The sequence below is a fragment of the Lytechinus variegatus genome, chromosome 2, assembly GCF_018143015.1.
Source record: "Lytechinus variegatus isolate NC3 chromosome 2, Lvar_3.0, whole genome shotgun sequence".
Classification (NCBI taxonomy): Eukaryota; Metazoa; Echinodermata; class Echinoidea; order Temnopleuroida; family Toxopneustidae; genus Lytechinus; species Lytechinus variegatus.
In genome coordinates this window covers 48,897,546-48,914,866 of record NC_054741.1, presented here as the reverse complement: position 1 = coordinate 48,914,866, position 17,321 = coordinate 48,897,546, and the positions used below count along the sequence as shown (strand labels likewise).

General features: G+C 38.3%; 1 protein-coding gene across 3 annotated transcripts in view; it reads left to right on the top strand.

The window, feature by feature from the left end:
• Nucleotides 1-17,321, top strand: part of LOC121408234 (mucin-17-like) — a 39,071-nt gene that overhangs the window by 10,364 nt on the left and 11,386 nt on the right. Inside the window, exons 7-14 of one of the 3 annotated variants that reach the window (XM_041599629.1) lie at nt 110-133; nt 5,878-5,945; nt 6,602-6,698; nt 7,357-7,623; nt 8,226-8,410; nt 8,950-9,142; nt 12,845-12,960; nt 13,800-15,519. In XM_041599629.1, the coding sequence (XP_041455563.1) occupies nt 110-133; nt 5,878-5,945; nt 6,602-6,698; nt 7,357-7,623; nt 8,226-8,410; nt 8,950-9,142; nt 12,845-12,960; nt 13,800-15,519 (2,670 nt within the window). Of the gene's footprint in view, nt 1-109; nt 134-5,877; nt 5,946-6,601; nt 6,699-7,356; nt 7,624-8,216; nt 8,411-8,949; nt 9,143-12,844; nt 12,961-13,799; nt 15,520-17,321 lie in introns of all 3 variants that reach the window. The other 2 variants (XM_041599628.1, XM_041599630.1) reach the window with 2 other exon arrangements.

Sequence of the window (17,321 nt, the reverse complement as noted above, 5' to 3'; positions counted from 1 at the left end):
ACTTGTAGATATAAACATGTACATGTCTGTTCTTCTTCACCATCTTTCTGAATAAATATGTTTGTGGTTCATCATTATTTTGTTCACCATTTCTTCTTCTTCTTTTCAGCAAATGGAAGTAGTATTGACAGTGGTAAAGAAAATCATCACTTATATACATCATCACCATGCTCGTTGATATGTAGCTTTTTGAATCATTATTTTCAATGCTTGTTTTAATGCGCTAGAGAGACAGAAATTCATTTGATTCCCAATGAAGCTGAAACATAAAATTTTGCCATTTTCACATGCATGTACATGTATGGCCATCTGAAGCTTACAGTCTCTTAGTAATCTATAACCTTTATTATAATGGAATGATAATTATTTAGATGCATGTTAATGATATTCAGTCATTTTTTTTCTTTCATAATTATCACTTTGGAGATGATTATGACAAAAGAAAGGAACTGTGAGATCTATGGTGTGTGCTATTTGCTCCCGTCACATATGTCCAGTATATATATATATTCATTTTAGCTGTATTCATGCATGCAGAATATTCAAGCCTTCACGAATTGACTCATGCAGTTTTTGTCTCACCTGCGAAGCAAAGTGAGACTATAGGCGCCGCTTTTCCGACGGCGGCGGCGACGGCGGCGGCGTCAACATCAAATCTTAACCTGAGGTTAAGTTTTTGAAATGATGTCATAACTTAGAAAGTATGTGGACCTAGTTAATAAAACTTGGCCATAAGGTTAATCAAGTATTACTGAACATCCTATTAGAGTTTCATGTCACATGACCAAGGTCAAAGGTCATTTAGGGTCAATGAACTTAGACCATGTTGGAGGAATCAACATCGAAATCTTAACCTGAGGTTAAGTTTCTGAAATGTCATCATAACTTAGAAAATATATGGACCTAGTTCATGAAACTTGGACATAAGGTTAATCAAGTATCACTGAACATCCTGTATGAGTTTCACGTCACATGACCAAGGTCAAAGGTCATTTAGGGTCAATGAACTTTGGCCGAATTGGGGATATCTGTTGAATTCCCATCATAACTTTGAAAGTTTATGGATCTGATTCATGAAACTTGGACATAATAGTAATCAAGCATCACTGAAAATTTTGTGCAAGTTTCAGGTCTCATGATTAAGGTCAAAGGTCATTTAGGGTCAATGAACTTTGGCCGAATCGGGGGTATCTGTTGAATTACCATCATAACTTTGAAAGTTTATTGGTCTAGTTCATTAAACTTGGACATTAGAGTAATCAAGCATCACTGAAAATTTTGTGCAAGTTTCAGGTCTCATGATTAAGGTCAAAGGTCATTTAGGGTCAATGAACTTTGGCCGAATCGGGGGTATCTGTTGAATTACCATCATAACTTTGAAAGTTTATTGGTCTAGTTCATTAAACTTGGACATTAGAGTAATCAAGTATCACTGAACATCCTGTGCGCGTTTCAGGTCACATGACCAAGGTCAAAGGTCAATGAACATTGGGTGTATCTGTTGAATTACCATCATAACTTTGAAAGTTTATGGATCTGATTCATGAAACTTGTACATAAGAGTAATCAAGTATCACTGAACATCCTGTTCGAGTTTCAGGTCACATGATCAAGGTCAAAGGTCATGTAAGGTCAATGAACTTTGGCCATGTTGGGGTTTTTTGTTGAATAACCATCATATCTCTGTAAGTTTATTGGTCTAGTTCATAAAAAAGGGAAATAAGAGTAACCATGTATCACTGAACATCTTGTGCGAGTTAGAGTAGTATTCAAAGTGAGCACTGCTGCTATATTGAACCGCGTGATGCAGGTGAGACAGCCAGAGGCATTCCACTTGTTAGCATTACCAACACTTGTAGATTATAGTAATTGAGAAAAAAAAGTATTAGTTTATCAAATAGATTTGCAGTTTTCAAACTTATTTTGAGAATATTTGATAGTATAATTGATAATCTGATGTTGGGAATATCCTCTTCCACATGCATTTCTGGTCCTATTACTCTCAATTCTGTAGTGATTGCACCTACTATTAAAGAAATGTTAGAGGACTCATATTTCCAAATTGTTCCTATATTGAGGAGGTTAATATTTGCCATGGATTTTCTTATATGATGTGTGAGTGACTTTCAAGGGCATTTTGAAGTTGTTGGGCTGCTTTTGTATGCTGTGCTAAAAATGGCCTTGCCCTTCATTCATCATTTCATTTTTTATAATATCATTCTTTTTTAGTGCGAAATTTCAAAGATTTCAAATGTTCAAACTTCAGATTAACCCTAATTCTCCCGGGGGGGGGATAATGCCCCCCCCCACAATTTTCGCGAAATACCTGCTGCGCAAATATTTTTTACCTCGCCGCTCGCTGACTTTTTACTTTCAAGTCTTGCGCAAATTTGTGACGCCCAGGTACACGGTTACAACATTACGCAACATTATGTAAGTTCATGTCAGACCCAAAATTGCTTATAAACGTGATTTCATGTACAAAGCCAAAAGTCATAAATGTATCATTATTTCTATTTTTACTGATTAAACTTAATCAATTTTGCCTTGTTTATGATCAGAAATAAGTCTGGAACTATTTCCATCGAAAAAACAATAAAAAACATAAAGTAAAAAACAAAGAAATACATAAGAAATTAAAAAACACAATAAAATACATAAGAAATCGGTCTTGGTACCAGAATTGTTTTCATTCACAATTGTTAGGAATGCTGTAAAAGAATATTAAGAATATTTTCACCAAAAATTAACATTTTAGGAGCTTTACTTAGTGAATCAGAGCATAATGTATGATTTCATGAATAAATTAGCATAATTAATATAAAATAAAAATCTATGAATTCAGTGAAATTTACCAATGCAACTGCGTAGATTACATCATTCTCTACCATTATGCAAATTTTCGTTGTGATTGCGGATTCACAATCCGCGGCTGAGATCTTCCCCCCCCCCGGAATGACAAGAATCAAAATACCCCGGGAGATTTAGGGTTAAGATAAACATGTATACGACATTTCTACGAAACAATATGTAGTACCTGTTTCTTATGAGTATTAAGTGAATTTGGATCTTCTAAAATGGATGAAAGAAATTGCAAATTTGCAGGATGTGCTCTTGCTGTTATTCTTCTGGTATGGGGCTACTATTGGAAGCTGTGATCATGAACTTTTAATAAATATTGCTTCTTTATAAATTACACTGTTATGGAACTAATTTTACAGGGTAGTACGCCAATACATATTGGTCATGGGCTCAGACTATCCAATAGGTACAATCATTTCACCAGGGATAATGTTGCAAAGATGTACTACTTGCATTAATAGGTTTCTTGAAAGTATACTTTGTGGTGTGCATGTAACCATAAGTTTTTAAAGCCTCTCTGCGGCTTTGGTAAATCCTCCAATTACAACAAACACTATAATTCCAATTGATTGTTAGATTATATGAATACATGCAGGCCAGTGCCCTATAACAGTTATGATAAGGAGGATATGAATGAAAATTTTGTTTCATAAGATAGATTCTGCAATTTTTACATGAAAATTCATTCTGATCGGGTTCCCAATCAAAATATTAGATATCTGCAGTTTTTCTCTCTTTTATATTATTCCAATGCATTGATTTGGTTAAGAATTTCAGGAAAGGTCTGTATCTTTCTGGTATACATTCACACTCACTAGATTTGTAAGATAAGTTCTCAAAGATCCTTCATTAAGTAGAGAAAAAATTAAAAACATTGCAGAGAGAGATGATGTTAGCTATGAAGCAATGCAAAATTTGAATTCTAATGGTTGGATGCAACGGCTAATAAACCTCTATCTCATTTGAATGGTAGATCATACACAAGTTTTAATTCACTTTTTTTTTTACAATTGCCAAGCTTCAGCAGGGCTCTAATTTTCACATATTTTTAAGCAAGGTGAAGTTCATGTTACTCTGAAATGAAAATCTAAAGCCTGTCTTGTGTTTTGCTCTAAGTTCATGACTTCTGGGGAACATTTCATCTACATTTTCATGCAACAAGTTTTCTGATGTTGTTTGAAGGTTTGCATGGTGGCATGTACAATTGCTGATGTGGTTTACGGTACACCATGTTGAGTGTTATAGAAACAGTGGATAGAAGAAGAAAAGAAATGGATAGGCGAGAAAGTGGAGATTTGAGAGTAGAGTATTCTTTCTTAAAAGTAGTCCTGAAAACCCGGGGGGGCCACTTCCATTCAGAAGTGGATACCATGCGCGACCATGGGGTCTCGAAAAGCACCCTAAACACGTAATTTCCATATTCTGAAAATGCACCCCTTAACAAGTATTGGCGTGTGAAACCCTACCCTTAAAACAAGTATTGGAAACAAAACGATACTCTTGGCAAATATTCTCTGAAATGAACCCCTAAACAAGTACAGGAATGTTTTATTGTTACGGGTCCTTCGGTCGTCGGTTTTACCTTATTTGGTTTAGTACGACCCCATCTTCTACACCTCGCGCAAATCGGACTCTAAACACGAAGTGTTGGGGCAAAAAGGACATCCTTTATAAAACATTTTAATTTTGTTTTATCATCCCCGCAAATTCGACCCTAAACACGTAATTTTCCTAGCAAAATAGATACCCTTTTTTCATTATTTTTGTGTTTTTGACACCCTTATCACGTTACGTACGTAACGTGCCCTATCGTGAAAAAGACATCCTTTTTACGTGTTTTTTTGGTCGCGCATGGTATCCACTCGTCAATGTAAGTGGCCCCTCCGGGCCTGAAAAGGACTGTAAACCAGAAGGAATGGTGAGTGAGAACAGCTTGAGTAGTAGAGCTGATGAGGAGATGCTGGCTTGAGTCGGCGAGTAGAGATGATGAGAAAAAGAGAGACTCGACTTTTCGGACAGGTTGACTGTCCGTTTTCTGATCTGATAACTTTCATTGATTTTGATTCGCTGAGAAGTGTTGTTACTACCATATGGTAACTTTCGGATAAAACATCTGACAAGTCCTTTCATGTAATGCTGCTCTTTGCATGGAAGATATGATCAGTTGTAGAATTAGCATAATTGGAAGTCTATGGAAAACATTGAAACAATCAGAAATATGTATCTTTCTCTATTACACGACCAGGTGGGTGTTTCATAAAGCTGTTCGTAAGTTAAGAGCGACTTTAAGAACGACTGGTGATCCTTTCTTACGCCTGTAACCATCGCCAATGAATATACCATTTACCACAATAAATGATCACCAGTCGTTCTTAAAGTTGCTCTTAACTTACGAACAGCTTTATGAAACGGCCCCCAGGGCCCTGTTGCATAAAAGTTACCATGAAAGTAACTTTGCCATCCAGTGGTAACTACCATGGTAACAATGCTAAGTAGCCAATCAGAATCAAGAATTTTAGGAGGTTACCATTGGATGGCAAAGTCACCATGATAGTTACTTTTATGCAAGGGAGCCGAGGTGTGTTGTCTAATTTTTTCAACCATATATATATTTTTTAAGATATACAGATATATTTCAATGTAGTTTATAGTTGCAACATGCATGATCCGAAGGGCTGAAAGTTTGTAATGGCCAATACAGTGGTCAATAGTTTAGTGTTTGGACCAACCCTCCCTGTTCCCATAATCATGCGAAATATATGCATGTGTGTGCACACCTGTTAGGTGATATAGTAATTATCCATCATTTTCTCTAATTGACATTATCATGGAATGCCAATAATACATAATTCAACCTCAGGAAAGAAAGTCCAACTTTGTTGAAGTCGGAGGTGCAATTATTAATGAGACCCTGCTCTTTAATTTCTTATTTTAGAACGTCATGTGAGGTTAATTTCAAAGTTGAGTCTCAGTTCTTTGATTTGATTCTGTTGTTTATCCTTGTTTTATTTGTAGCAAACAATTCCCTAGTGCTTGACTTTCAAGATGCAACTGTTGAGCCAGGTAGCAGGACTGATATCATAGTGAGTTTTATTTCTTCTTCTGCAATATCCCGTAATTTCCAAAACTGAAATTTCAACTCTGCAAATGATCACAAAATGAGTACAACAGATTCCAATAAGTTGACCCCAACCAAGTTTATGTAAGTAACAATAAAAATCAGAAATGGGTAATTGCTGAGAAATGAAGAAATTGTGTGTGACATTCTTGCCAAGTGCTGGTATTCTCAAGGAAATAATAATAATAGGGAAGGAGGGGGGGGGGGGGTTCATGATTCAATTTTCATTCATGTACATAGAGCTTGAGATATTGTAGTTATTCGATCTTAGCACCATATATATTTATTACTACTGCAGGTGTATGGGGGGAGAAGGGTGTAGAAATTGGATGTTTAAAAGGACTTTCATCATCATTTCCACTTAAACCAAATAAAACAAGAAAAAAATCAGTGGTGAACAGTATTTTCTATTAAATGTTTTATTAGCGTGATGACAGTCAATGAATTATTATTTTCATCATTGTTTACAATAGAAAGATGCGTGATATCTTGCAGCATTAGGCCTTCCTTACATCTTTGTTTTTGTTGGCATTACATTAAAATCAATCATTCGCCCATTCCAATCCCCCAGCAATTATTTAAATATCAAACCTCAATCCATCCTGTCCTTCCTTTAATCAGATTCGATACAACATACAGAGACGTGGAGACATCGTTCAGGTAGCTTGTTCCGCAGCGTCTGAAGAAGGCACTCAGTATCTACAAGACACATCTCAAGGTAATATTGAAGTGAGGACTAGTGGTTAGATCCTCTGTCTTTGAATCATAAGGTTGCAGGTTCATATCCCTTTGACAGGACAAATTTCCTTCAGTGACAATGTTTGGTCTAGTGGTTAAGTCCATTGGACTTTGAATCATAAAGTTAAGGTTCTAATCTTCCATTAAAATTCATTCAGTTTACTAAATTTCCACTGGACCAGTCAAATTGAAGCTTGGATGGCAATTGCAAAATGAAAAATTGTCAAGTCAAACAGATGTAATATTTTCGTTAGAAGAGCTTGTCATTGTTTATTTATTGTGTAAGTTATTTATTATGCATTCATCCTTTGCAGACAAGCCAGAACCCCATTAAACAAGGGGGAAGATATAAAGATATTTCTGTATAGTGCTTGGAGACATCAAAATATATGTACATGCAGTTAAAGTGCAGTATTTAAACAAGATTGTTTTGATGTTATTTTGATTATATTATTGTGATAATTATCATTTATCATCATCACCATTGTCATCAGCTTGACACTTCATTATTATTCATGATTTTCCAGAAAAACAATATTTGTCGGCCTCTCCTTTTTCAATGATCCTTACATCAGTATTTGGTCATCATTAAAAAAACTGTTTAATAGTTGATCACATTTTAAAACTTTTTTCTTCAGGAGAGGCAGCAATCTTTCAGCAAGAGACCAGCTCTGTCACCCTTGTCCCCTCCGTCTCCTCAATCGATGATCCCCGCATCACCGTGTTCCTGGTCCTGGGCGCAGTCCTGACCCCCGGAGAAGGCATCATCACCTATGCTTGCTATGTGGATCCTGTCATGTCCTATGAGCAGGGGCTTGAGCTCGCTGCTAATCCTACGTGCGAGACACCAGATGATGTCTTCCAACGACCTACCCCGGCTCCAGTTGTGACGACTGTAACTGCAGGTAGGTCTGTAATGAATCTAGGGTGTTCATTCATCTGGGAAGCATTCCATTTTCATCTTTTTTTTCCAAGATGTGTGTCCATCATTCCAGCTCTCATATGATCGGGGGGGAGGGGGAAGGGAGGGGTTGCTTCACTTAAAGGAGAAATCTATCTTAATTCAAATAATATGAATTTTTTGTGGATTTTAAGTTTGTAATGATATTTTTGTGGTCTGTAGATGCTTAAAAGTTGTCAAAATTAATCAAAAACTTCAGTTCTTAATAAGTAAGGTTTTATGATCACTTGGAAATAGTAATATGTTTTGTTTTTTATGCACGATGTTGAGTAAAATCAGTTAACCATTCTCAAGAGTCAAATTTGTGTGCATGTGTTATGAGCATTTTTTTTGTTATATTTATTTTTTTGTTTATTATTTATTTTATTTATTTATTTTTTTGGGTGGGATGTATGTGTGAAAAAAACATTACAAGAGAGCCATACACACACACATAAAGATTCCATCACCTGCAGTCAATGTATCAGCATATACGAGTTAGTCTCTGTGTATTGATGATATGAACCACGGAATACTCTCCAATTCATATCCTACCAACTATGACAGCAACCACAGACAACAGCACTGCAAATGTGACCACACCCACTACACCAGCTGTCCAGACCACCCCTTCCACTGCCGCCCCTACCACACCCACCCCGGCCCCTGCTACCAGCACCCCGGCACCAACCAGGAGGACTAATGAGACCACGACGCCTTGGCGATTGGAAAAATCAGAGGTAGCATTTCAGGTACGTACTGTTATGCATGTACATCCATGCCTTATACATGGTTCTCACTGTCATTGGCCAAGTTATTAGTCTGGAATGCCTAGATGTTGTAAGTTAGCTATCAAAGGTGCAAGAGACTTGAAAGGAAATACCTCCCCGAGTGCCTTGTCGGGTGCTGTGCAAGTTGCAAAAAATGCAGAGGACGTCAATGATTCTCATCCTATTAAGGGGCAGCTATGTGGACTTATTAAGGATTTCATTCATACGACATTCATCTACCCATGAACAGATTACATCGAAAAACTCACCTATATTTTGCTAATTGTTTGAGGCTTCTTTGTTGTAGATTCAAATGTATTTTCCTTACATATCAGGTACTTATATAGCACTTTACCATAAATAAGATCAGAGCGCTTTACAATAAATAACTAATAGTAATAATAATGAAATTACACTAAACAGCACTTAAAAATATATCTACGGGGACTGGTGCCTGATCTTAATGCCTTTGTGGATTGACTCATCAAAAAATGTATTAAATACATTTTCTCATTGTTTAGGAAGGAGATATCTTCAAAGAGCTTACTTTGAACCTTGAATCTTCCACACCTACATTCAACGGAGCCATACTGGTGTCGTGCTGCGCCCCTCAAGACATTAACTCCAATGCTAAGTATATCAACACCTCCACTGCTATGGTCTTCTTTGCAAATGTTCAGGAGCCCAGAGCTGTTAACTTTACAACAGGAACAGGTATGTGAAATTTGCATTTAGAAGGCTTGTCTTCGCTAGAGGGGGTGGGGGGGGGGGGTGGTTGGGAAGGGGGCTCAGGACATTAGCTCCAACACAAAGTATGTCAATAATTTCACTGAGTATGTCTACTATATAATTTGCTCAGGAGCTACACTTGTCACTTAGGTTTAAAACAAATATATATTTTATGAAAGATTTTTTTTTCTAAAGAGGGGAATGGACAGGGAAAATGGGAGGGTATCAGGACATCAATTCCTACATAAGATTAATTTATTCTTTCTCTTTATTCATCCTTGTTTATCTCTTGCTATGCCTCCTCCTGGGTGGTGTACTACTTATGTCTGGTGACCCTTTCTTGAAAATTTCTATAACAATGACTTGCACCTTATTTGCCTTTGATATGGCCGCACCCCGACTTTGCTTGATTTTCTCATCCACAAGTGGTGGATTAGTGCAGCCTTTATGCTGGTGAATACAATATGCCAAACTTCCCTGGTGGGTGTTTCATAAAGCTGTTCGTAAGTTAAGAGCAACTTTAACAACGACTGGTGAATCTTTCTTTTGGTAAATGGTATTTTCATTGGCAATGCTTTAGCGCATAAGAAAGGATCACCAGTTGTTCTTAAAGTTGCTCTTAACTTACGAACAGCTTTATGAAACAGCCCCCTGGTCTTAAGGAAATGGGAGTGCATTGAATTTTCCATTCAGGTGATTGTTTATAATGAGAATTGAAATTTTCATCTGGGCCCCATTTTACTAAGAGTTATGATTGATCCTATCAATCGCAACCATGGACGGCCAGCAACGTCAACATCTATTGTGCATGTTTGTTCAAAATATTTTCTAGCTATGATGTGCATATTCATGCATTATTTTTTTTCTTGAAAATTCACTGCACTTCTCTTTGCTTACAAAGGGCATCGTGCAAATTTTTTGTATGAAAAAATTGTGACACTGATGGATTTCCATAGAGTTACGATTGATCAGACCAATCGTCAAAGACAGGGCCAAGATGGAATAAAAATGATTGAGAACCTGATTCTGCACACAAGAATAAGGTTGCCAGTCATGTTTTATGAAACATCCATGGCTTTATGAAAAGCCCAAGTGGACAAAATAATGCCTACATTCAACCTGTCTGCTAGTAAATACACAATGATAGGTTTAGGTATACACAATGATATGGAGCGTTGTAGCCCAGTGGATTAGTCTCCGGACTTTGAAACAGAGGGTCGTGGGTTCGAATCCCAACTATGGCGTAATTTCCTCCAGCAAGGAATAGATCCACAATGTGCTGCACTCAACCCAGGTGATGTAAAAGGGTACCTGGCAGGAAATTTATATTCCTTGAAAAGCAGCGCGCGTAACAGCTGCACTGCTAAAGCCAGGGTAATTATGCTGCATATACTGTAGCAGGCCTCGAAATAGGATTTTTGGGGGGCAAGGCCACTTTTTTGAGGGGCACTTTTTCACTGAGGCCAGGCAGCAGAGGGCACCAAGGCCATACAGAGGGGCACCAAGGCCACTTTTTAAGGGGCATGTAATAAATTATTTGTAGGTGTTACAGTTTCGCGGCGTGGGGGGGGGCTTTCCATAGTCGATGTTATACATCAGATTCATTACCAAACCACATTATTTACTTAAGAAAAAATGAACTTTAATAGTCTGACAACACTCACTGTATAAGGTTTTAAAAGAAAGTTTCATTATTCTTCAGAATCACTTCAGGACAGGATAACACATCATTGCATTGCTTTGAGTCTTGAATTTGACATCCAACATGTAACATGTACATATTAACAAATCAAGTAAAAGTACCTCTGGTAGAAGTAAATTAATTTCATCTAATTCTTTATCCAAATTACCTCATGGCATGCCAAGTAGGCCTGGGACGAATACCCTTTTTGCCATTTGATTGTTCGCCAGAGGAAACAATCGATTAGTTCGATTAATCGAGATTCCTGGAATATCAGAAATCACGCACTCAAAAATTGACCTACTTCCATGACCTACCGGTAGCTGCGCTTATTGATATGGGCTGATATGATGGGAGTGGAACTTGGAATAAATGCATTGTATACAAGGAACATGTACTTGTACTGTGTTTGTCATTTATCCCGCCCTCTATACACACAATGAACGAATAGCAAAGGAGTTGTACTGTGTTTGTCATTTTATCCCGCCCTCTCTGCACACAATGAACGAATAGCGAGGGACTTTGAGAACTGTGCGTGACCGCTATGGTGCATGGATGTTAGGCCTGGGACGATTGTCATTTTTACCATTCAATAATTTCCTGAAAAAAATAATCGAATGATTCGATTGTTCGTCGGGAATCAGGTCTTTTAGGTCACAATAGTTGACCTACTTTATGGTTACCCCCCACCCCATGAAGAAATCTCCATCAAAGTCACATGTTTAGAATAAATGAAAGTAGGACCTTTTCCCCTTCTCCATGATATTTATATCAAAAGAAACTACATGAAATGAGATTAAAACTTTCAGTTTATTGTTCCAATGAAAATCCTTCCTAAATCCATGCTGGTACTCTGGTATTATGCATGCATCCCTCCAAGTGCCACACCCCTGCATATGAATGAATCAGCCCAGATCAGAGTTCAAAGCCCAAAGATGTAAACAACTCATTCATGAACTATTCTTTGAGACTGACCCCAGGTGGAGCATTTCTTGAACAATTACATCCCTTGCCCACACCATGTCCCCGCCCCCACTTGTGGCACTGCCCACGATTCTACACATGTATTTCAAAAAATGTTTTGCAAAATATTTAATTTGAAATACCTTTTAAAATTACGATTTTTTTATCATTTGAACCTACATGTATAACTGGGTCTATTTTTGGAGACTAGTCGAGAAAGTACCAGTGAAGACGGGCGCATGTTGGAATGTAGTTTTCATTGTGTGAGGGGGATAGAAAAAAGGTTGCATTATTGTTTTGAAACATGAAAGGAATTCTCTGGCTCCCACCCTTATCTTTCTCTCTCCCTCACACACACACACACAGATGGGGGAGGGGTCAATTTATTTCTGAAGTCATGACCTCTCCTGATAAGGGAACCAGTGCCTTCTTTGTTTCCCCAAAAGTTTCATTGGCTATCCGAAGGTCCAATCAGCTCAAGTGAGCTTGGTTGTGTGTTTTCTTATTGTTTTGTGCACGCAGACAATGAACTCATTTTGTGTATCGAGGGCTCGTCCATTCTTATGCTGCAGCTTACATAGCATATGTAAAGCGCGCTAGCGGCCGGCCGGCCGCTAGCGGTGTATAGCTAGCTCATATCGTTCGGCGCGGCTTCGGACTAGACTGCATACATGCACTGGACGTTGCTGGTAAAGCTAAGGTATTGGATACTTTTTGAGATCGGAGAAAAGTTTTCCTCGCTCAGAAAAAAAAGGTGCAGACTTTCAAAAGGGGCACATTATATATCAGAAAAAGGGCACATTTATGAGAAAAAGGGCACCACGGCCATATAAAAAAGGGCACATTTTTAGTGGCCGTAACTTTTAGCAAAAAGAAGAAGGGCATGACGGCCAGTAATGGGGGCATCGACGGCCATGGCCGTCGATTATTTTGAGGCCTGCTGTAGAGCGCTTAGAGACTTCTGACAAAGTAAGTATTAAGCGCTATATAAGCAAGTATAATTATTATTATAGCACTCATGGACATTGTCTCGCTTTATACAGACCAAGCCGATCGTTTCTCAGAGACTGCATTCCCCAACCCAGCCTATGTTGACCTTTCACCTTGCCCTTGTGATCTGACCTCGGGTCACTGTGATGGCGACTGCTGTTGTGATCAGGTAGGTCATTACTAATCAATTCATATCAAAAGTGTATTCATATAACTTTATTTTTAGTATACAGAGCTGTATTGGTCAATCAGTTATTGATGTATCAAGATATTCATGATGCTGAGTTGAGGTTACCTATTAGACTTCTTCTGGTAAGGTAGCCATACCCTCCTAGTGTCGCATTCCGACGACTCCATCGACATACCCATCTGCCCTGCCCTCCCCTCAGGATATTCTAACCCATGGTGTACAGCAAACTCCCACTATTTGTTACTTAAAGACTCCAATTCCATATAACAATTTATTTTCAGATATTGTTGATTTTACACTAAGTTTGCCAGAAGCACAATGTTCTACTTTCAGCAACAGTTTTTTACCAGTAGAATGACCAACTACGGGCTGTTTAAAAAGATGATTTCTTTTTAGGAGGATTTGAAACATGATAATGGGTTTTAAAATCTCTCAAACTACAGGAAGAAAATCAACATACTTAGATACTTAGCATGTAGCTGTCTATTGTGCCATTTTCACTTTGGGTTAAAAGAAAAATCCTCTCAAAAGTGGTAAATCCTGAAACATTACAATGTCACAATTATATTACGATATTATCCAAGAGAATTCATTGTAAAGAATTTGTCTATTTCCTAAGCAGATCATATCACTAAATATTTGATAAACAATATAACATATGAACTGCTTTATTTATCACTTCCTCAGTATATAAGGGGAAATGAATGTTGTGTTTTGAAATATACCAGCCTGCGTTTTTTTTTCGTAAACCCCTATCTGAGAAAATATATGAAAAACTTATTAAGATTACTCTCATAAATTTTTTTTGTCATTGGCAGGACTGCAACGAAGCAGACATTTTGGTATTCACTTGCTATGAGGAAATAGAAGAATATCCGGTTACTATCTATGATTGCAATAGCACCGATCTGTACAGAGAAGACTGGTCACCTCTTCTTTGTGTCCAAACATCCAATTCCCCATACCTGGGACTGTATCACAGCACTGTCACAGCCATCCGAGATATTGCAACATTCAATGCTGCTAAGGCAAGCAGTTTGAATAGCCGGGACACTAGCTATCAGGATTCTGGCCTTCGGTCTTTGGAATACCAAAGCGTTGATAACTCCAAGTACAACAATGGGGATCCAGTAGAGCTCCTGTACAATGAGGAGGTGAGAGGATTCCTTGCACTGCCGCAGATGACACTGGATGGAGAATGCCTGTGGACATCCCCTGTGAAGTTTCAAGAGGATTTGACAACGCGCTGCACCTTGATGCCCGATCAGAGGCTTTGTCAGCAGTTCTCGCCATTTAGTGCCCTAATGTTTCTGCGGTCATCCACAGAATCTTACCCTCCCTGCCCCAAGGAACCCAAGGTAGCTGGTCGCTTTGGTCAAGCAACAGAGGCACCAGCAGATATAGAGTACTATTGCCTTGAGGATATCTCGGACTACCTTTCAGAACAGTCTGTTGATCAGAATCTGTTTGATCTCTATGAGAGCTCTTTGTTTGCAGAGCATCAGAATGATACTAGTGAAGCGAAGATCCCAAAGCGGTGTTTGTGGGATGATGGTTATACCCAACCACCAGTTCCATCCTACAATAATGATACAAAACTCTGCTCTAATTCAGTGGTCAGCGCAAGCTACGAGATGTTCTGGCGTGGAGGAGAGATTGTGCGCATTGAAGGTCAGGTGATTCTTGGAACTGTGCCACTTATTCAAGATCTCTCAATTGGTATAGAAGAAGAAGAGGAGTTTGTCTCCCCACCCCCATCAACAATTCAACCAACTGAAGAACCTCTGTTGACTTCTATTATGGGAACCGAAGAGCTGAACAGTGTCACTATCATCACCGATGTTACTGAAGTCTTTGAAACTGCCATAACTGAGCTGACAGATGGAACAGACAATATGACCATTTTTATGTTAGAGGAAGAGGATAACGTGACAACGGCTCAACCGAGCACAATCACAACTCCTCCAGCTATGACATTACAGGTAACAACTTCATCTACAACGCAACCTGCTTTGACACCACCTACAACGCCATCTGTAACCACCCCGCAGTCGGTCACCACACCTGGGGCAGTCACCACACCAGTCATCTCAGTTACTCCTTCAAACGTAACAGACAACACCACTATGGGTGTTGACAATGTCAATGTAACTACGGATATGACCACCGAGGTACCTGGCACTACGCCTTTACCTCCTGACCCAGTCAATACCATGCCTCTCAACATCACTCTAAGATTCTCAACCACATTCACCTATCTTCCAGAGACTCTTGTCGACCCCCTAACAGGCCAGAATGTAGAACCCCCAGAAGCTTTTGAGAGATCAGGAAACCCTGGGTACATCATTGGTAAACCTCTACTGACTGGGGTGATGTTGCAGACTCCTCTAGTCTTACCAACTGATCCAGGACCGCCAGTCAATTGCACAGAGTTTCCCACAAACCCAAGCTGTATTGAGGTACCTGAGAATGAAACTGTATATGTCTTTGACAGTGTGGATACATCGCCTTCCAACCAACTGCAAGTTTTTACTCCAGGTGAGTTTACTTTAAATGAAACACTCCATTGAATTTGTGATCAGAATGTGTTCTATTATTTTTATCTGATACACCAAAAGTTTATTCTTTGTCTGGTTTTTCACTGCGGCCGTCAGATGGTAAAACGGTCTAACTCGAAAATTTGACTTTTTGAGGTAAATTCACTTTCCTTGTAATGTGAGGGCGCTATTTCCAATGGTGCTATCGAGAAAATCCCATCATGTATTGATCTAGAGATAATTTCCGCTATCTTGGTACTCTTGTATTTTTCCTTCAGATTTGAAGGTAAAACGGTCTATCTTTGAGTTAGCCCATTGTCGGTAATATCTTTTGGAGGTAAAATGAGCTTTTACATAAACCTTTTCACCTTCTTAATTGGGATTTTTGAATAGTCGCCGTCAGATGGTAAAACGGTCGGTATCTCAAAAATCGCTTAAGCATGTTGTGCATTGGGGTAAGATGGTTAAATCTCGAAGATAAACCATTTTACCATCTTATGATGTGTAGTATGAGTGTATACATGTGCTGTGGTTAAACAAACTATCCACACAAAAATATAATGTATTTCATAACTAAAACCCCAAATAAGCTAAAAATTCTTCAGTTATTAGTGTTTATTGTGCTTCTTCTTTTCCCATTGCTAAAAATGCATTATTTCCGTCTCATAAAAAAGCTTAAACCTCTAAACTTTAAAATCATTTTTCTCAGAACAGTGATTTTCGAGATAGACAGTTTTACCATCTGGCGGCTGACTGGTGATAAACAGAAACAGGCTTTAAATTTGAGTGGTGGGATAGTGACTTGCCTTGGAAAAGTGTTTTGGCAATTTTTACAGTGTCTGCTCCAAATAATGACCATTTATTCTATTGCAACTTTGGTTGTTATAAGAAGCAAATTAAGTGATTTTTAGTATTTTGCTATTCTTTTTTTATTTGTTATATCTTGTAGATACAATTTCATGCATGGGGACTTATCATTTTAAGATGGCGCGCACCTATTGAGGTTGCCCCTCCAGTAACGGTCTTGAACTTTTAGCTTTTTTGACTGTTTCCGAGATCTTTTTTATCAACTCAAGTTTATATGACTTCACTTTTACTACTCAGGATTACATCGGTGCACCTTTTATCAACAATAATAACATTTTACTACATTTTTGAAGAACTCTTCTCAACTGCCTTCTGGATTTTAATACGCTTAACACACAGCACTACAGTATAGTACGGTACATGTATGGACAATGCGGTATGGTACAGTGTCATAGGCCTGTATAGCACATGTATGTATGCTTCATTTCGTTCTTCCTACACAGTACCGGTACGTACCTATGAGAAAACGGTGCTTTGTACAGACCTGCAGTACACGTTGGTTTAGTGTGCGTGCGCACTCATCGCTTTTTACAAATTTTATTCTGGATTCACCCCCAGAAACTTGAACTTTTTAACTACATGTGATTATAACAGCCTCCATTTTTAACCACATCTTGCCTACACTTTCTTGACTTGATCTACCAAGTTTTAACTTCTGTCATTTGGTGTCAGAGATGTCTATACGTCTACATGTATGCCAGGATTCGTGAGACATTTTGAATCTACACAGTTGGAGATCGGGTATTACACCAAGTTACATTATAACTATTTTTATATGCACACATTGTCTTTGACATTAACTGTCTACAACTTGTTTTTCCTCCAGAGACGTTGAATCTATACATACTTCTTTATGCCCTTGACTTGAGTATAGATCTGCATGTACATTATCACAACTTATTTTCAAGTCCTGCGCCATCACTTACACTTATTAGA